Below are 19,212 nucleotides of genomic sequence, written 5' to 3'. Positions count from 1 at the left end.
ACAATGACATGGAGCTGTAAATAGACACTTCAGGGACGTTTTGTTAGAATCCAGCATCATATATTTTAGAGTTGCTTTCTTTGACAGGGACGAGGAAAAGACGAAGTGCCGTTGGCCAGCAACTTAGTTGTTCCGCCTGAATCAACTCCTTGGTTGACCGCAAAAGCTCACATACGTCCAAAAACAATCCAAGCAAGGAAAATGAGCGAATGACATGCCACGCCCTGCAAGTCAGTTGTTTAGTAACAGATGCTCCATATCATGTAATACAGCTTCCTTAATGGCCAGTCTTCTCGGGCCCTCGCTGTGATCAGGTTCATGGGACTCGTCCTGCTGTAAGGGGTGACTGGTCTGGTGCAGGTAGGGATCGACAATAGGTCAAATGGGTTAGATGATGGCCACTGACGATGTGGGGTGCACAGCGAAGTCAATTACTACGTGTCATAATCTTTCTTGGCCCTCACTGTCCTCGTATTAGGGAGAGGAAGAACCAAGAGAAGTCTACCATGTCCAGGCAGCTTCCTTTACAGAGTCTTCATCATGCCTCGGCCATATGGCTCATTCTCTTCGGTCATCCGGCTCTAGACATCTTCCGGGATCAACCACGTATTTGTGCAGCTCCCAATCATCCTGTCTCTGGTGTCCCTTGTGTTGGCAGTCGGGGATATCCCTTTCCTTGGACTGCCGTGTTCATGTGACACTAGAGGTTGCATTTTCTCGAGAAGACAGCAAGATAATTGAGTGAACTCGGCAGCACTATTACATACTTCACTAGATAATAATCAATCAATATTAGGCTCAGAAGATTGAAATACTGTTCGTAAAGAAGAGCCCAATCAAAGGCAGTTATTTGGTATTCTTGCTGTCAAAATTATGCGGTGTAACTGTTAAGAACCTGAGCATCCGGTCTCATTATTCTGTCAAATTGTGCAACTAGCTCACCAGATATGTTTAGATCGAGAATCACGCAAAAACATGCATTCACGTCAAAGATTGCTCTCCTAGTAAAATTCCGGGATCACTGTTGCTTTGTGAAGCAAGATTTTTGTTTTTTTCAACCCCTCCAACAAGCCTTGAACACCCCCTACCGCAGCTAGCCCCGTCTGCATCAAGCGGCCTGTGGCCTGGGGGCCCCAACAGGAGCCTAAACATCCGGGCACCAGGGCGTGGCTCGCTCTCCCCCCAAGAGATGACGCGTGCCCCCTCCAGACATGCGTAGGTGGTGGCAAGCTAACAAGCCTCTTTCAGTGCACTGGGACGGGCACACAAAAAAGCCCTTCCTCGAGAGATTCTCCCTACAGCACCTCTCCGCTGGCTAGCAGAGCCCTCGGGCTACGGCGACTTCCTGGAGTACCACGTGCGGTTCAACTACCCCCTGGAAGTGATGAAGGAGTGCCCCAGGAGCTACTTCTTCTGCCCCCTCACGACCTTCAACAACCCACTTGCCGGCAGGCTGGACCCGGGGGCTTTCTGGACCTCCTTCCAACTGTTCAGGTCCAGGCCCTCCCCAAATCGAGCTCTACGGCCGGGCCTGGGACGTCGCTACAAGGCTTCCTATCCCAACGTGTCGCCCCCCGGCTCCCCTCCGTGCGCCCAACCCCGGTCCCACGGGGGCGGCGACCTTGATACCGACTCCTCAGAGTCTGTCTTGGAGCTGGAGACTCATATCTCTGCAGGTCGCGCGAGAGTAACCCCCGCCCGAACCACGACACATAACCCCCTGCATGCCTTCCCCCTTATCCACACCTGTTTTGCCTCGGTGCGGGCTTTTCCTCGGTGTTACATATTTGTAGGTTGTTAGCTAGCTATTGTCCGCCGTCGTCGTGGACACGACCTAGCACCCTCAGGTGTGGGATCGGTCGAAAAAGAGAATTCAATCTCAAATTCAAGCCTTGGACAAATCAGCGTTTTGCCAATTTTCCTATTTCGGAATAGTGAGACGGAACTTTCCATGTCCCCTGCCGGCTATAGATCGTGGGGGCGAACGTTATCGACTGTCGGATGCTGCCCCTGACATAAGAGCTGAGCGATACCGAGGACCAGCCTCTTGATTTCAAACCGTATCATATCAGAGGCCATTGGAGCAGCTGTTGCGTGCCACGGTGATAAATCAACTTTCCCCTCCTGGTGGCCTACACGCGGCACCTTCTGACTCCGAGTAACTTGATTCAACTTGCAGGGCCGGAAGGGCCATGAGCATCAGCCATCAACTCTCATCCCACCCTCTCATCATTCCCAGAAACCTTCACTCATCGTCATCCAGCATCTCATCCCCCATCAGAATGCTCACATCCCTCCCTTTCTTCTCCAAGTCTATTTCCTTCGATCCCGTTAAGGACATCCCCTCCCTCGCAGGCAAAGTCATCCTCGTCACTGGCGGCAACTCTGGCCTTGGCAAGCAATCCGTCCTCGACCTGGCACGCCACTCCCCCGCGCAAATCTACCTCTGCGCGCGCAACGTTGAAAAGGGCCATGCCGCAGCCGAAGACATCAAAAAGCAAGTCCCTGGCGCGAACATCACCGTTCTAGAACTGGACCTCGCCTCCTTCGACTCAATTAAGAAGGCCGCTTCTACGGTGCTAGCCCTGTCCCAGCGTCTCGATATCCTCCTAGCCAACGCAGGGATAATGTACGCGGACCCCGCCCAAACAGCCGACGGTTACGAATTGCAATTCGGCACCAACCACATGGGCCATGCCCTCCTCGTCAAACTTTTGCTCCCCCTCCTCACCAAAACAGCCGAGACCCCCTTGGAAGACAACACTACCCCCTCCGTGCGAGTCATTTTCCTGTCCTCCATGGCGCACATGTTCCTGTGGAAGAAAGATGCTGTCACCTTCGACGACTGTCTCAAATCCCCAGGCGACAACATCTCCTGGATGACGCGCTACGCGCGCAGCAAGCTGTCCAACCTTCTCTACGCCCGAGCGCTGGCAAAGCGATATCCTAATCTAACGGTCGTGGCAGTGCACCCAGGTGGTGTGAGAACGAGTCTGATTGAGGATGCATCAAAGGCGTCGATTGTGACGAAGATTATGAGTCGTTTTCTGGCGCCGGTTGAGCAAGGGGTGCGGAATCAATTGTGGGCGGCTACCGCGAAGGCGGGAGTAGTTAGTGGAGAGTATTACGAGCCGGTTGGGTTGAAGGGGATGAGGTCGGGGAATGCGAAGGACGAGGGGCTGGCAGAGAAATTATGGGAGTATACGGAGAAGGAGTTGGAGGGGCATTCGTTGTGATAGTGTTCCATTTACATTCGAGGAGGTAGTTGAGCTTCTTAAAATGCTTTTAGCGTATATTGAGGGATGATGTGATATGTGAACACGGCATGTATGACAATCCAGCTTGCCTTCCTAAGATGGTTTCGGGTTTCGTTGAAGGATTATGGATTTGAGAGAAAGGAGTTCTCAGAAATTCAAAGCACTGCAATAACCAGTTGGTTTGGGCAACTGTTTGTATTGCTGACTGGGGAGTTCTTTGTCCTCTTTCTGTGGCGAGGAGTTTATTTAACTTCATATACTCAAATTCCTTCCTTATCTCTTCTACCAGGGGCCTTTCAGTCCCTCGTCAGTTTTTCTTAGCCCTGACGATCTTTCGTTTGTAATTCTCAGCTTTGATAACTGTTCGTTGGAAACCCCTATGTTTCCTGTTGGCTGATTCCAACCTCGCGCGAACCACGTCCTTGTGGGGGCAGTGTCTGATCCCACTTTCTCACCAGGTACTCCCTGTTGGTCGTGAACAATATAAGCTTTTCATTCGGATGAATCATGAACGGCGTCTACTTTTTTGGGAACTAGGCATGTATTCTGTGTCTAGGTGTGACAATCCAGCTAACCTTCCTAAAATGGGTTCCGGGTTCGTTCAATGCTTATGGATTCGAAAAACGGGAGTGCTCACACAGATCCAGAAACACTGTGGTCACTAGTTGGTTTGGACAACAGTTTGTAATGCTGACTGAAGAACTCTTCGTCCTTTTGTACCTACGAGAATTCTATTTACCTTATATGTCCAAGCCATTCTTCATTTCTTAAGGGTCTTTTAGGCCCAGGTCGGTATCTCTTGGCCTGACGACCTTTCGGAGCCGCATGAGCCGTGTTTTTATTGGTCCTTTGCGCCCAGCTCTTTTCTCCCCACGTGACATCTTTGTCGATTGTAACACTAGGTTAATCTAACGATCGAAGCTTTACCTTATTCTACATGGGACTTATAGATAATATATATATATATATAGATAGATAGATAGAGAGAGAGAGAGAGAGTTCTTGAAAGTTCGCATATGTTCTAGAAGCGTATATTACCTTAAACTTTATGTGACGGTTCCACGACCTCCTGAGATGGGGTTCGAAGGTGGTGGCTAGGTTGTAGAACCTGAGGGACTGGGTCCTCACATAGTAGAGTATGGAACTCACTACGGTCACCAGTTGTTGGTTGACAACTGTCTCTATTGCTGGCTGGAGTTCTCATTATAACTCTGGGAATGAGCGGTTCTATCGACAAATTTTTACTCACAGAATTGTTGACATACCTACTCTGTCATTCCAATTATTCTCAAGCACTTCCTCCGCTATTGCCGGGTGTTGCGCTCGATTTTCAGTGCTTTCCTTCTCGCTGATAATCTTCCAGCCTTCTTTTTGATTGGTTTATATCATTGTTACGGCCAGGATGTCAGTCACTCAAGGGGTTTGTTGCCATCAGAACATCAACCGATTAGAAGGGTGGAAAACATCAGTGCAAAGGAAAGCACTGAAAAACGAGCGCAACACCCGACGATAATTGAGGAAGTGCTTGGTGATAATTGGAATGACAAAGTAGGCATGTCAACAATTCCTTGAGTAAAAATATGTAGATAGAATCGCTCATTCCCAGAGTTATAATGAGAACTCCAGCCAGCAATAGAGACAGTCGTCAACCAACAACTGGTGACTGTAGTGAGTTCCATACTCTACTATGTGAGGACCCCAGTCCCTCAGGTTCTACAACCTAGCCACCACCTTCGAACCCCATCTCAGGAGGTCGTGGAATCGTCACAATCCTGGCCGTAACACTTTAGTTTTAAACGTTATGAATTTATTGTTGAGGCCCAGGTGTGGACCAGCACCCCTGCAGCGGTGGAAGAAGGACCAATAGAAATTCCAAGTGGGACCAGAAGATGACCAATCGCAGGCAGGGCAGGCATACCAACGACTCTCGAGTATAGAAATGTATATGGAATCACCAATCTCCCGGATCCATTACAAGGACTCCTCAGTCAGCAACAGAAACAGTTATCAACCAACAACTGGTGACCGCAGTCAAACCACAGACACTGCTGCGTGAGGACCCAGTCCCTCAGGTTCTACAACCCGGCTGCTACCTTCGACCCATTTCAGGAGGTTGTGGAATGGTCACATTTATCCTATAAACTAGTAGATATAACATGGTGGTACTTTATAGATGGAGACCCTTTACAACTTACCATTGGAAAGTCGGGTTCGAAATTAACGTGAACAGTATTTTTAAGCAGTCAGTGACACTATATAGATTTTGGGTAAGGAAAGGAACACTCGACTCACGGGGACTTCGAGGCTGTCCACTGTACTGGTTGTTAGACATGTGGGCATCCATAATCTTCCTTGACGATCGAGGGTCCAAAACCGGTTTTTAAGCAGTCATTATCGGCATTTAGCCTTGGTTCTTTCTCAAGAGAAGCCAAAAATCTTGGCTTGCATCTCCCTTGCCATCTGCAAGAACCCCAAAACAATAGAATTGCTGCATCGACGTCATCAAACCCTCCACGCCCGAACAGCCCTAAACTGAGCGCACCCGTACTCATGGCAAGTCAATCGGAGCCGATCAGTGGGCCGCCCGTTGCGTCACCGACGTCACAACGCAGGGTCTCACGCGGAATCTCACGCTCAACGGTAAACTGTATTATGTGGGGCAGGTGATCTCGATCCCGGCCCGAAGCCGAGACTGCTGTATTTGCCCCACTCCCATGCATCCAAGGACCCATCGCCCCAACGCCACGCACGAACGGCGTGGATACCCAATTGAGCGAACAAGGGAGGGGACATGAGCATGGGATCCAGTCTAATGGCCTTAGGACTCACCGACACTTGTTTACTTGCCTGCCTGTTTACCCAACCCATATTTCACCGCCAGATCCACTCGCTGGAGTTCAACCCCTCACTTGGGAAAGGAGAGCAACTGGAGCAGCTGTGCTGGAGCTGAGCTGAGCTGAGCCTTCTCACCTCCGAGAACGCCTGGCAGCGCAGCAGCGAAAAGATGTCGCGCCCCGGCCGGTGGTCAGCCGTCTCCGCCTCGCGCAATATCGACGTCAACTACGTCGAGGTGTGCAAGCGCGAGAAAGACCCGTACCGATTCATCTGCTGGTGTCGGCCACCTTTCCCCGAGGGGGACTCGGACGACGAGGCCGAGTATGACTGGGATGATGGGGACGAGGAGTCGGAGTTTGAGCGGGGATATGACTCGGATTTGGAGGAGACCGAGAGCGAGGATGGAAGCAGCTGGAGGAATGATCGCAGGGCGAGTGTTTGTACTACAGCATCGCGGCAGCAGACCAAGTATGACGGCGGCGACAAGCAAATGAAGAGGAAGCGGCGCTGCGATGGAGGAATGTCGTGTTTGTGCGGGGAACCGGCTGACGATTATCCCAACCACAAATGGATCACGTCGTGGGCGGGCAGACAGAAGTTCATGCGGCAGATCGACATGATATACCTGCGTGATCCCGAGGTTTTTGACATGTATGTGACAAATGACTATGCGGGGTATGGATTCGCCGAGGTACTTGAGAATTTGTTGCTGGACTTTGTCGAGGAAGACAACAACTGGCGGGAGCAATGGGTCGTTTGCGAGGTGATAGCACTGTTGCTGTTTACCGATTTGTCGAGTGATTTGATAGGGTTAGTGTCCTTTCCTTCTCTCTGGGATCGTTAACTGACTGTGCTTTTAGGATAGATGATGGAAGACGGGTGGAAGACTTGATCTTGCTGGCCGTCCGAACATTCCTTGCAATGTTGGCACGGTTAGAGCGGCAACAGCTACTCTCCAGCACCTCTGAGCTCAGGAACTTGGGTCTCATAATGTCCCTCTGGGAGAGGATCATGGGTCATCTGCTGGTAGACTTCGATCTGGCCGACATTCCCCGCTCGTTCAGGGTTGAGACGGTCGAGATCAAAGGCCGCGACGGCCAGACACACGACTTCGAGCTCGACATCGCCGAGTTCGGCGAGTATATTATTGGGTACGCTGAGCGGCACGGGATCAAACTGACTGACGTACCAGAGAGCAAAGGCGTGGCCGACAAATTGCCCCCTCCATCCGATGATGACCCCTGGAATACAGCTGCCGCATACCGCAAATACATGCAGCACTATGGGACAGGGAAAGACATGAGAATCGGTGGTGACAAGCTCGACCTGACCACGTGGTCATCTGAGAGGAGGAAGAAAGCAAGCTTCAGTGGACGCGATCCTCTCAGCAAACGGGAAATGGACATGTTGAAGAAGGGGATGGTGTTGGGGTTTAAGACATGAGAGCAGGTTGGGAACATCAAGGTCAAGTGTTGCGGAAGAGCAAAGCATGGTATTAGGTATCGATAAAAAAAAGAAATGCAGAACTCCGATGCCACTAATCGTCGAAATGTGACTGCACATGGTGTGTGACAGCCGCTGCAACCCCTCGAAACCTACAGACAGGGCAGGCCGTCTCCTGTTCACTAAGGTTCTCGGACAGCGCACTACCCGACCCAGCCTTCTGTGCCCGTCCCTTTGGTCCCTTCCCCTGTTTCCTCGAGGGCCTAATGTACGCCTCGAGCAAAACAGCCTGCTGCCCGAGCGGCTTTTGATGTTGTCCATGGCCGCGGGCGCCGCCGCGTCGGCAGCCATATCTCGACGGGCGGTCGGAGAGGGGGCACGCGGGAGAAACGGTCGTGGTGTCCTGGGGCTCGGGGGTATAGCTTGGGGCTTCGCGGGCGCCAGACATGGCCATGCTCTGGACGCGCCCGACCCTGCCGTCCGTGAGGCGGACCTTGATGCCGCGCGGGTGGTCTCCCCGTGTCAGGAGCTGGGCGACGACGCCGGAGACGGTGCGGCCGGTCGGTTGGTCTTGCTTCATAACTATGTTGACGCGCGCTCCGGGGAGGACGTCTGTGGTGGTTGGGACATGGGTCATGGTGGTAGGGAGTTCAAAGCGGCTGTAGGAAGAGATGCTCGAACGTATGACATAAGATAATAAGAAAAAATTGACTGGTCGCTATGCGGTTTGAATGGGTGGAGAATCGAGGGCAGCAGTGCCGGATAAGCATCATCACAAGCAAACATTTGTGCGATGATCGGTTCGTGGTCATTTTGCGACATTGTTTTTGACCAATCACAAGCGCTACCTAACCAACAATTTCCAAAACATGTGTCAAGTCCATCGCTCACCAATATCAGTTTTGTGCAACCGCTAAGTTGACACCGAAGTCGGTAAAGCTTTGGTAGAAGGCAAAATTAGCAAAAATGAACAACGTGATGTTTTTTCCAGATTGTTAAAATGAGGTTTTGATGAGTAACTGGATGTATTCATCATGACTTTAAGGTAATTGAGGTACAGATTACCCCGCTGAAATCTCGTCCCTGTTGGCGGCATTCGCCGCACCCCACCTTGGGTGCCCTCCATCACAGTTTGTCTGGTACAGGGTTAGCCTCCACCTTGTGTAATGCTTGACTTGGTCTGGTGCAGGCAGGGATTGACAATGGGTCAAATAGGTTAGATGATGGCCACTGACGATTTGGGGTGCACAACAAAGTCAATTGCTACGTATAATAATCTTTCTTGTTGTCCTTGTGCTGGGGAGAGAAAAACCAGGCGAAATTCTTCATCGTGTCCAAGCAGCTTCCTTTATAAAATCCCTTTGACCTTGTGAGTACCTTGTGGTCTCCTGGGATCTTCAGGGGTTTTTCCTCAGCGTGGCAAGGTTATCCAACTCATTTTTGGCAACCCCTTATATTTCCCGGGCTCTACCAGAAATATGCCTTTGCCCTTCTCAGCTCTTGTGTCACCGGTGTTCTATATGTTGGCTATCAATGATATTTCTTCTCCTAGGACTGCCGTGTCCATGTGGCACCTTGCGCCATTGAGGCATCAAGTCTCCTTAAAGAAGAGAAAAAAGCAGAAGAGAAGAGATCAAAAAAAGATATGTGCGACGAGAAAAACAAGCAAGGTATATACACCGGGTCTCCGGTAACGAAAAATCCCTGGCAAATCTGCCTTTTACGTGGCACTCCTGCCAAAGATAAAAGTGCTGCTCGTGTTTGCCATGCTCGCCCTAGCATAGCGAAAGTCCTCCCTGAGTCCGCGAACCTCTACCCTCAACACGCGTACCTCTGCCTTCAGTTTATTATAATCTTCCTCATTACATCAAACCTCTTCCCGTGGGACGACAAGAATCTTTCCTGGTTGAGCCTTGATCTCGCAGCGGAATGGTCATTGGCATCTTGTTCGTAGGCTAGACACGGAAGATCAGTAAAAGTAACAATCATTTCAATGGATGGATATGACCGCCTCACCTTAGCTATCATCACTGAACCAGCCTGCTTGCTCTCTTAAGCAACAGACTCCGGCTTAATTTCATTCCTGATTTCCTGCGACCCCCCTGACTGCCCCAACTTCCTCACACCACCAACCGCAAGTTCTCCATCCTCTTGGCCAGATCCTACGCCAGGTCTTGCGCCTTGGGCACATCCTTGAACTCGTTGGGGATAGTCCTGAGAGCAAATTTCTGCGCAGTTTTTTCTGAGATTTGGGAGACCGACTTGTGCAGGGATCCGTCTTCGGAGAAGGCTCCCTTGAGCTTTTGGGTGGTCAGTTGAGAAGGGCGCGCGTGCTCGATGCGCGGATGCTCTTCGAAATGGGTGCGGTATCCGTGGTGCTTGGTGTTGAGCCAGTCAGTTAGTGCAGTAAGGGGCCTGGGACTCAATTGGAAGAATATGTCCTGTTGAGTCTCGCGATATACTTCTTGAGGTCTCATGATCATCGATGTAAAATGTAAGGCGAATGGACTTACGAGACAATCAATGTCTGACGACGGCGAAAATTTGCAGAGGGGCTTTGCAGGTCGCTTGTGAGGCGTGACGAAGAGGCTCTCAGAGTTGTTGTCGAAGAAGTCGTTGTTCATGGTCGCCGCTGTTGCTGACATTCCGTCGGCTGAAGTTGGGGTCGATATGTCTATCAACAAAGTGTTCAACAAAAGTAACTGCACAAAGCAAGAATACTGAAGGTGTGCGAAGAGAGTGTCACACTTGAAGATGTGCAATGCGAAACTGACCAATAGATTGTCGACGCGCAGGAGTATTTGTGGGAATGGCGAGTGAGGGCCCTAGAGTTGGGCTCTTGCCAATTTCAAGTCATATGAAGGACAGAGCCCGCGTCGCCGATGCGGGTGTTGAAACAGTTGGTCAAGTGGGATGAAAGATGAGGATGAAGGCGTGGTGGATGAGTTGCACGCATCCAGGGCGTCCGTCGCGCTGCTGGCTTCATTGTACTGTACGAGTACCTTGATGTCCAGTGACGTCATGCCGTGGTCCAAAACCGTAGGTAAGGCCAAGGCTAGGGTTGAAAGGATGCGAACAGATTTGACTTAGCGCTAGGGTTAAGGTCGAGTGGCCCGCGACACGAGCTACCCACGGGTTCCCCAAAAATTGGACCCTGTAACTCACACCGCTCGTTATCTTCCAAAAAAATCAGGTAACTCCAGGTTATTTATTGCTAGATGTTGTATAATTTCCAACAGTAGTCTCAGTTTGAACGTCTAACCGCCTTGCGCGCATTGTGACCCTGACCCCAACTAAAGTTCGCTGTAATTCGCTGTAAGCAAATTGCGGAGAGATATGTGGCCAACACAACTGAGGATATCAACCTGTTTTATGTGTCTCACCCAGGTAGATACAATATGCCAATACGACCCAAAGAGCAAGAGGTTCAAGCACTCCGAAATGATGGTAGATTTATAGATGAGAGGAGGGAGAGATAGGCTCGAAATGTGAGTTGATGCAGTAATATTTGCAGACACATTTGTGGACGAAGCTGCGGTCACCTTGAATGCGGACAAGTTACAGATGTAGATAGCAACAAGTAAAAAGGTTAGGGTTATAGTCATTCGATGAATTCAAAGATGCTGCAATAGAAATGGATATAATAATTCATTCACAGCAGTTTTTTTCCAGGTGCAACGCACTCCAACTGCGCCATCCCCCCGGGGGAAGATTTGGACAGTGGAAAAAGCAGGGTTAGGGTTCTCACACCATCGCCTTGCGAAACGGTTTAGAGACCCACACATCCCGAGCATCCTCCCGACACGACAACACCCTTCAACATGACGACGCGTCGGAGCGCGCGCATTGCAAGTAAAAGACAATATCCACAGACTGAAGAGGCAGATATATTTCCTGCATCAAAGAAAAAGTGCACAAATGCTAATGCTTTGTTCAACAATGACACTGACGCTGCCTCGTCTGACGGGCCCGAACTCTTGAGCTTCCGGACAGCATCAGACTCTGAACTTAGCCCTCCTACGAGCTTGGATTTTCAGCACTCCTCTCCCGATGTCCGGTCATCAAAGCGTCGCAAGAAACAACCACGATTCAAATCAAGCAAAAAGTCCCCCTCAAAGTCCACTGATCTCAATCGCATCTTACAGGCCATCCTCAGCCCTCCTCACCCCCTAAGCCCTCGCGTACCCTCCCATCGCACACCTCATCCCATGTCTTACCACCACCCCAAGCTCCTCTCCTCTAAATATGCTCGGGAATCCCTCCTGCAATGGTTCGACTCCCGGGTCGCGTCCCAAACCCGGCCCATGCCCTGGCGCAAGCCCTTCCTTCTCCCTTCAACCACGCCTCCAGCAGACATCGAACGTCGCGCGTATGAGGTTTGGATATCTGAGACCATGCTCCAGCAAACTCGCGTTAGCACTGTTATTCCATATTGGGAGAAATGGATTTCCAAATGGCCAACGGCAGGGGACCTCGCAAGGGCGGAAAAGGACGAGGTTTTGAGCGTATGGAGGGGGTTAGGGTATTATGCTAGGGCACGGAGGTTACTTGAGGCTGCGAAGGCTGTTTGCGCACCAGGGAAACAGGAAGGGGAACGATTGCCGAGGAATGTAGAAGGCTGGTTGGGGTTGCCCGGTGTGGGGAGGTATACTGCTGGCGCAGTAACGGCAATAACATTCGGTGTACCGGCTGCGATGGTGGACGGGAATGTGTTGAGGGTGTTGAGCAGGCAGATGGGGATTTATGGAGATGTGAAGGGGGATCGAAGGGTTGTTGAGTTGGTGTGGAGGGTTGCAGAGGAGTTGGTGAAGGTTGTTTCAAGGGAGGGAAGTCAAGAGCCGAATGATAGGCCCGGAAGATGGGGGCAGGCGCTGATGGAGTTAGGGAGCACGTTGTGTATGCCGAGGCCGGAGTGTGGGAGGTGTCCGATTAGTGTAACATGTCGGGTTTATGAGGAGGGGCTGGCGATTGCGGAGGGGAATGGGACCAAAGGGGTTGTGGGGGATATTGAGGATGGATGTGAGCTTTGTCAGCCTTTCGAGGAGGGAGAGGAGGATGGCAAGGATGTTGAAGAGAACGAACAGCCGACAAGGGCCAATCAGAGCAAGATGCAGCAGACGCTGTCGCGGTTCTTTGCTCCAAAGGACACAAATGTTACGGACACAGTTTCTGCCCGAACCCTCGGCGTCATCATCAGCCACGCAAAGAAATTCCCCTACCGACCGCCGAAGAAGACTATTCGAGCCGAGGAGACCCTTGTTTGTGTCATTCGACGCTCTGATTGCCGATATCTGATTCAGCGTCGACCAGATAAGGGACTCCTTGCTGGGATGTGGGAGTTCCCTAGCCAGACGCTGAATGATTCCAACAAGACAGCAAAATCAAGAAAGGCGAGGGCTGCTGGGTTTGTAAAGGATAACATTCTTAATGAGAAGCGAAAGGTGTCTGTGAGCATCAGGCATGTGGGTGAACTTGGGACTGTTCCATGGCAGTTCTCACATCTTAGTCTAACGATGCATGTTCACCTGTTTGAGCTCAATGAGGCAGGATTGGATGACAACCTCGTGGGGGGCAGACGATGGGCAACTATTGAGGAGATAGAGCAGGAGAACATGGGAACAGGCATGCGGAAATGTTGGACGTTGGTGCACAGTCGGGTACTAACTAACAGTAATCCTTGACTTATGTTTAAAGCTGAGAGTCTGTACATAACAACGTATGCTATGAAGTTGTCACCGTATTACCCTCTTCCCTGCTTTTTCTTGCCCTGCTCAATCTGCTACTCGTTGGCAAGCTCCTTCAACCCCTTCGTCCACTTCCTCTCCTGCTCATGATTCCGGTTCAGATGCTTCTTCAACCTAACAGCCAAGCACAGTTTGTCTCAGACTCAACCCGTTCGGCATGTTCAAATCCAGCAAGATGGCGTGCAAGCGTAACTCATCAGCAACGGTTCTTGTCGAAAGTATTCCTTATGGGTGTTAGAACATTGTCTTGGTACCCGGCGCAGAATGTAATCGCCTTTTGGGAAATTGCGATTGCCAACATACTTATGCTGTATTGGCCACATTATATCGACTCAATGTTTTCGCGATCGATGTTTATACCCTGGGTGTTGATGCGACAGTGATTTCCTCGGCACCTTTTGAAGGCTCGTCGAGATGACACACAATGTTAGACGGTCTGTATGAGAGGCTTTGAAAATAGAATGAATGACAGCCCCTGTGCGTACCTCCATCCTACTTCCGAAATGTTGACGAAGTGTTTCCCAGCAAAATTGGGAAAGTGTTTGAAAGTTGAATGAGCGACTGCGGTTGTGTCGTAATGTCACACAGACACGGCAGTCCAAGGAAAGAGGTATACCCGACTGCCAACACAAGCGACACAAGAGATAAAATGACTGTGGACGACACAATACGTGGTTGAGCCCAGAACATATATGAGCTCACATGACTGAATGAACCAAATGGCTGAGGGAGGAGGACGAGGCTTCTGAAAAGCCTGGAAGGCTGAGGCACTCACAAGGGCAAGATGATTCCATAAAGGAAGCTGCCCGGACACGATGAAGGACTTCTCTTGGTTTTTCCTCTCCCACTGACGCAAGAACACTGAGGGCCAAAAAAGATTTTTACACGTATCAATTGACTTCGTTGTGAACCCCACATCATCAGTAGCTATCATCTAACCCATTTGACTCATTGTCAATCCCTGTCCGCACCAGACGAAGTCCCCGTGACATGTAATGTCTCGCTTTTGATCGGCAACCAAGCTTGTTGCTGAAATCAGATAGCATTGCTCCATCCTATGGCTATGGTTTAATGTATGATGAATCCCCATGTTGGCCTTTCGCATTTAAATACATATTGCTGCTCTCTCACGATGCCATGTGCTACGTCAGATGAATTAAGAAGAGTGTGGTTAGCGGCTGGTCAAAGCTTGAGGCTTGGAAATGGAGGCCGTATATCATCAGAACGCTTAATTCTATGTACATTTTCAAAATACTGAGCAAACAGGATATGTTTTGTGGGCTAGCCCTGGTCGTAGAAGTCTTCTCAGTCGTCAAATTCCCTATCCTCAACAAGGCTAATGAAAGGTAGGAGGATAGGTTCTCCAGCAGCAAGAAAATTGAATAAGCTCAATGACAAAAATTTTTCAGTGACCTGCAAACAGAAAGATGACGGGATAAAAAGGTCATTCACCAGACCAACTTCTTTGTCTGTTTTCGGCCAACAGCATGGCAATGCCGACTGATCACATTGGCCAAAGCCCGTGCCGTTGAGACTTGTGGACACGGTACATGCTGAAATTTCCCACATTATGCAACTACCACCCTTCTCGTGTCCATTCTCCCAGTCTCAATGCGCATAGCATATGTTGTGCCGGAACTCAGCTGAGATTCGGTGGGACGTCTGAAAGTGGGTCCAGCACCAACGCCAAGACAGTGCAAGCCCGCCGAGTCCCGATGTCGCCCAGGTCCGAGTCTGGCTTCCAAGCATGGCAAGTGGGGCCCCGAGCATGGCAGTGGACTCGGAGGAATTGTCAGTCGTATGCTGATGGAAAGGCTCAAAATCTGAAGGAAACCAGATCAGATGTGGCAGAAAATAACAGCTGAGCATCAGGAGCAGTGAACATATATCGGAACATAGGATAAACATAGAGGGGAGGGACAGTGAGCAGATCATTGCAAGGGGGAGCAGAGTGATGTACACCACAGCCACAAATTACAATATTATACTACTAGGAATCTTGTCAGCATGCAGAGGTTGGGCGCATGGTACCCAAGGCCATTGAGAGGGCAGAGCAGTAAGGCCAGCTTAGAGAGAATGGGAGATATGATAGAGATCACAATGAGGATCATGAATCACATAAAATGGCACAGAAAGCAGCAAGGGCACACAAATGTCACCAGCAGAGCACTGCATCAAGCACAGATCAGGGCAGATTCTTCAGGCAAAAACTAAGGGCGCACTGAGCTGTGAGTGCCAGCAGAGAGCACCAATAAAGTGCACAGAAAATGGGTCTAAAGTAGGTAGGCAGATGTTATACAGAGCATACAGAGAGGGAGCAGGTATCGCACATATCAAGTAGATGGCAATGGCATAATCGGCACTGGCCAAGGACAAAGGTCGGGTAAGCAGGCACTGGGAAGGATAGGACGCGGCACCCAAACTCATTTCCCTAGAAGTAATTTTAAAGAAAATCCCAGAAAGCCCACCTACTCCTTGCCCTCCCCCCCAGCTTCCTCATCCTCTGCAGAGGGCATGGGAGTGACCAACTTCTGGGCAGCGGCAGTGGCAGACACAGCAACCGCCTTGTGAGGGCGCCCACGCTTATCACCAGCGCCAGAAGCCCCCTCAGGCTTCTGGACGCGGCCAGAGCCGTGGAGACGGCATATGGCAGACCTGGCACGGCCAGCAGGCGCAGCAGGCCCTTCGGCATCAACAGGTGCTGGAGTTGGCATGCGGAGGTCCTCAGGCAGCTTGGTTTGGTAGTCACGGATTTTCTTTTTAATTTCACCCCATGCGTTGGCGATGGAGCGCGGATTCTTCATGTCCATTTGCTTTGCGACATGCTCGAAGTTAGCCTGCATGAAGCGGGGAGTTAGTGCTGAGGTTGAAGTATTTTGCATCGAGATGTGAAATGGGGCAACGTTGAGATTTGGATGAGTGAGGTTGAAGTGAATTTGAATTGACACTGCAATGCTGGCGTCTTGTGTACGAAAAAAAAAAAAAAAACTTAACCTCAGGCATCAGAGCTGCATTGGCAACTGTGCAAAGAATAATTGCAGTCTCACGGTCGGTGAAGATGTCCAGGATGGGATACTTCTTGCCCTTGTTCTCCTTGGGCTCAATGCTCTGGGCCTTGGGCACCATTGTGTCGTGATGTGGATAGAAGGTTGATCTAAGGTAAAATGTTAGTGGGAAATGTGGTGGAAGTGTGATGATGATGAACTTTGAGGTCAAACTTTGGAGGGCTGAGAGGAAATATGAAAGTCCAGATCACAATATCAGAGTCGAGAGTTTGTGGGCAGGAAGAGTGTGGAGATGAAATATGTTGGAAGATAAAGATTAAAGCGTGTGTAGAAGAAAAGTTTGCGAGCGCCAAAGGTTTGAGTTGAGGAGGAAGATGCAGAAAATACATCGTCGATGTATTTTCTGCCCATGACAGGAGAAAACAGTGTAAAAAAAATGTCCATGATATATGGGAAGACACCATGATATGTGTGAGCAGAGTGAAACAACTTACATGGATATGAAAATGCAGGTGGTGTCAAACAAGTGACTGAGACTGAGGTGATGCGTATTTGGAAGCTTTGTGGTGGTGTGAGGACTGGTAAATCTAAGGAACTGCAGATGACAACCTTCAAAGCACTCGTGTGTGTAATATTTAGGGAAGAGTTGTAGTTTGTGAACAAAATGAGGGGCATTTATAGTTGTTGGAGGGCACAGATCGACGGAATTACCCACTGCGGCTGGGATCATGGTGGTCAGTGATGAGATCGAAGACCGGAGCAGCACCTGCGTGGGACCAATGCCGGTGATCTGAAAGCCAGATTATTCGGGGCCGGTGGTTGCCCAATGTGGACATCGGGAGCTCCCTCTGCCGGTGCTGAGGTCCAATGTGACTGCCGACTGCTGTTTGGAGCATGACCGGTAGACAAATTAGACAAATACCCGCTACGGCTGCCGAGTGAGACCACTCACTACAATCTGGAAGTCAATCCTTCACAGGCAAGAGAGTGAGATGCACAGGGTATGACGAATGAATTCCCTTTTCCAGCTACGTAACGCCAACCAGTGCGGTCTCATCACTCAATCTCTAGCAGCTGGGATTGCAAGAACTCTCTCAAACTAGGTCAACGTGTACTTGTGGCTGCGATCAAGAACTTGAAGCCGCGATTAGGATGTCCAAACTTTTGAGCCCGGTAGTTGGCCGATCTTGTGCGCACACAAATATGAAATATGCGTTGCAAACTTTGCTGTGGCGTAATTAGCTGATTTGGATGTGTGATCTAGGCAAAAAATGGTCATCTTCAGGTTGCAGCTCCGCATGTGTTATGATAAAAAAAGGGCGAGTGTGATTTCCTAAGCACTTCATCGGCAGATCTGTGATGTTCTGAGTGGTGGAGGAATTACCTGTCTGCGATCTGAATCCCGGACTGCAATATTTTCTGATTTGGAACTTCATGCGAGTGATATTTAGTATTCTGGATTGTAACAGGTGACTTGGTCTGGTGCAGACAGGAATCAACAATGGGTCAAATGGGTTAGATGATAGCTACTGACAATGTGGGGTGCACAACGAAGTTAATTGATGCTTGTAATAATCTTGGCCCTAAGTGTTCTTGCGTCAGGGAGAGGAAAAACCAAGAGAAGTCCTTCATCGTGTCCGGGCAGCTTCCTTTATGGAATCATCTTGCCCTTGTGAGTGCCTCAGCCTTCCAGGCTTTTCAGAAGTCTCGTCCTCCTCCCTCAGCCATTTGGTTCATTCAGTCGTGTGAACTCATATATATTCTGGGCTCAACCATGTATTTGTGTCGTTCACAGTCAGTTTATCTCTTGTGTCGCTTGTGTTGGCAGTTGGGTATACCTCTTTCCTTGGACTGCCGTGTCTGTGTGACATTGACATTTTGCTGAAATGACTTGAGTGAGCCTTGCTGTTTAACACTCTGAACTTATTATGATCTGTTCTTCTAGACACAGACAGCTGAGACAAGAAAAATGGAATAAAATGAGCTCCTGACTTCTGAGATTATGCGCATGGTGAGTGTGCTCATTTCTCTCTTGCAGAGCTTATCATGCTATTCTCAGGATACTTGGATTGAGGTTCAATCTCCTGATTATCAGAGTCTGTGACTCTCTAGCTTCATACGAGTCTCTGAACAAACTCAGTAGTAATCCTTGCTGCTGTCCCTTTCTGGAACTGAATCCTAATACTACACCTCCCCCTCACTGCCCACCCGCACCCTATGAACCCCAACGCTTCCCAGTTGCATACGCGCTTATCCCACATCTACACCCGCAATTGCGCCGCGCACCCGGGCACAGACCGATATCCCCAGATATAAATAATTCCCAGTCATCCTGGAAACTCTCCCCTTTTTTTCCTTTCTTGGTTGCAATGCAGTCGAGTGCAGCACTAGGCCCTCCTATAGAGGTGACTGGCTGTCAAAGATTGGAGATTGACTATCTCCTCAGCCGGACCGAACTACCATCCTTCCCTTATGGAATCCTTGCGGATGGCCAGATGGAAAGGCGGAAGAGGGACAGTAATTTTTGGAATGCATCGACCTTTGGTTGATTTTTTGACTTTGTGGGTTTAAGGGTAATGGTGAGCATGAGTTTCTGGCCCCTTCTCTTAGTCTTGTGGCTGCTGCCTCTTGGTGCTCGGGCACAGAACTAAGAGGAGGGGCCCTTTTTTGTCAGTTGGAATCAATATGTATTTTCATGTGGCACTGTCCCTTTATGATTTGTTCCCTTTCACCGAAGTCATTTCGTAGCCATTCATTATCTGTTTTTCATTACCGAGCATCTTTTAAAGTTTCCTGAAGATAAGCATGTCGATGTATGCAGTGCCCATTCTCATTAATCACTTATCTCCAAGCAAACTATCCCGCTTTGGTGTCATCTGCCATATATTCTCCTGATTTTCCAGTGCAATGACCTGTTCTTTCCGTTTG

General features: G+C 49.8%; 6 protein-coding genes across 6 annotated transcripts; 3 read left to right on the top strand and 3 right to left on the bottom strand.

Moving 5' to 3' along the window:
- Positions 1–2,282: 2,282 nt before the first annotated feature.
- CTHT_0050120 (short-chain alcohol dehydrogenase-like protein) lies at positions 2,283–3,236 on the top strand (the record flags this gene model as incomplete). The annotated part of the gene is made up of 1 exon (XM_006695297.1): positions 2,283–3,236. One exon carries the CDS (start codon positions 2,283–2,285, stop codon positions 3,234–3,236), a length of 954 nt encoding a protein of 317 aa, XP_006695360.1.
- Positions 3,237–6,261: 3,025 nt separating this feature from the next.
- On the top strand, positions 6,262–7,535 carry CTHT_0050110 (uncharacterized protein; the record flags this gene model as incomplete). The annotated part of the gene is made up of 2 exons (XM_006695296.1): positions 6,262–6,902; positions 6,953–7,535. 2 exons carry the CDS (start codon positions 6,262–6,264, stop codon positions 7,533–7,535), a joined length of 1,224 nt encoding a protein of 407 aa, XP_006695359.1.
- Positions 7,536–7,629: 94 nt separating this feature from the next.
- CTHT_0050100 (uncharacterized protein) lies at positions 7,630–8,172 on the bottom strand (the record flags this gene model as incomplete). The annotated part of the gene is made up of 1 exon (XM_006695295.1): positions 7,630–8,172. One exon carries the CDS (start codon positions 8,170–8,172, stop codon positions 7,630–7,632), a length of 543 nt encoding a protein of 180 aa, XP_006695358.1.
- A 1,525-nt stretch (positions 8,173–9,697) lies between these two features.
- Positions 9,698–10,159, bottom strand: CTHT_0050090 (uncharacterized protein; the record flags this gene model as incomplete). Its single annotated transcript, XM_006695294.1, has 2 exons — positions 9,698–9,913; positions 10,049–10,159. The coding sequence occupies 2 exons, from the start codon at positions 10,157–10,159 to the stop codon at positions 9,698–9,700; spliced, it is 327 nt and encodes a 108-aa protein (XP_006695357.1).
- A 1,197-nt stretch (positions 10,160–11,356) lies between these two features.
- Positions 11,357–13,517, top strand: CTHT_0050080 (A/G-specific adenine DNA glycosylase-like protein; the record flags this gene model as incomplete). The annotated part of the gene is made up of 2 exons (XM_006695293.1): positions 11,357–13,176; positions 13,421–13,517. The coding sequence occupies 2 exons, from the start codon at positions 11,357–11,359 to the stop codon at positions 13,515–13,517; spliced, it is 1,917 nt and encodes a 638-aa protein (XP_006695356.1).
- A 2,230-nt stretch (positions 13,518–15,747) lies between these two features.
- On the bottom strand, positions 15,748–16,405 carry CTHT_0050070 (uncharacterized protein; the record flags this gene model as incomplete). The annotated part of the gene is made up of 2 exons (XM_006695292.1): positions 15,748–16,116; positions 16,274–16,405. The coding sequence occupies 2 exons, from the start codon at positions 16,403–16,405 to the stop codon at positions 15,748–15,750; spliced, it is 501 nt and encodes a 166-aa protein (XP_006695355.1).
- Positions 16,406–19,212: the final 2,807 nt, after the last annotated feature.

The sequence above is a fragment of the Thermochaetoides thermophila genome, assembly GCF_000221225.1.
Source record: "Thermochaetoides thermophila DSM 1495 unplaced genomic scaffold scf7180000011819, whole genome shotgun sequence".
Classification (NCBI taxonomy): domain Eukaryota; kingdom Fungi; phylum Ascomycota; class Sordariomycetes; order Sordariales; family Chaetomiaceae; genus Thermochaetoides; species Thermochaetoides thermophila.
The sequence above is the reverse complement of the archived record's forward strand: the minus strand, read 5'-3'. Positions and strand labels throughout refer to the sequence as shown.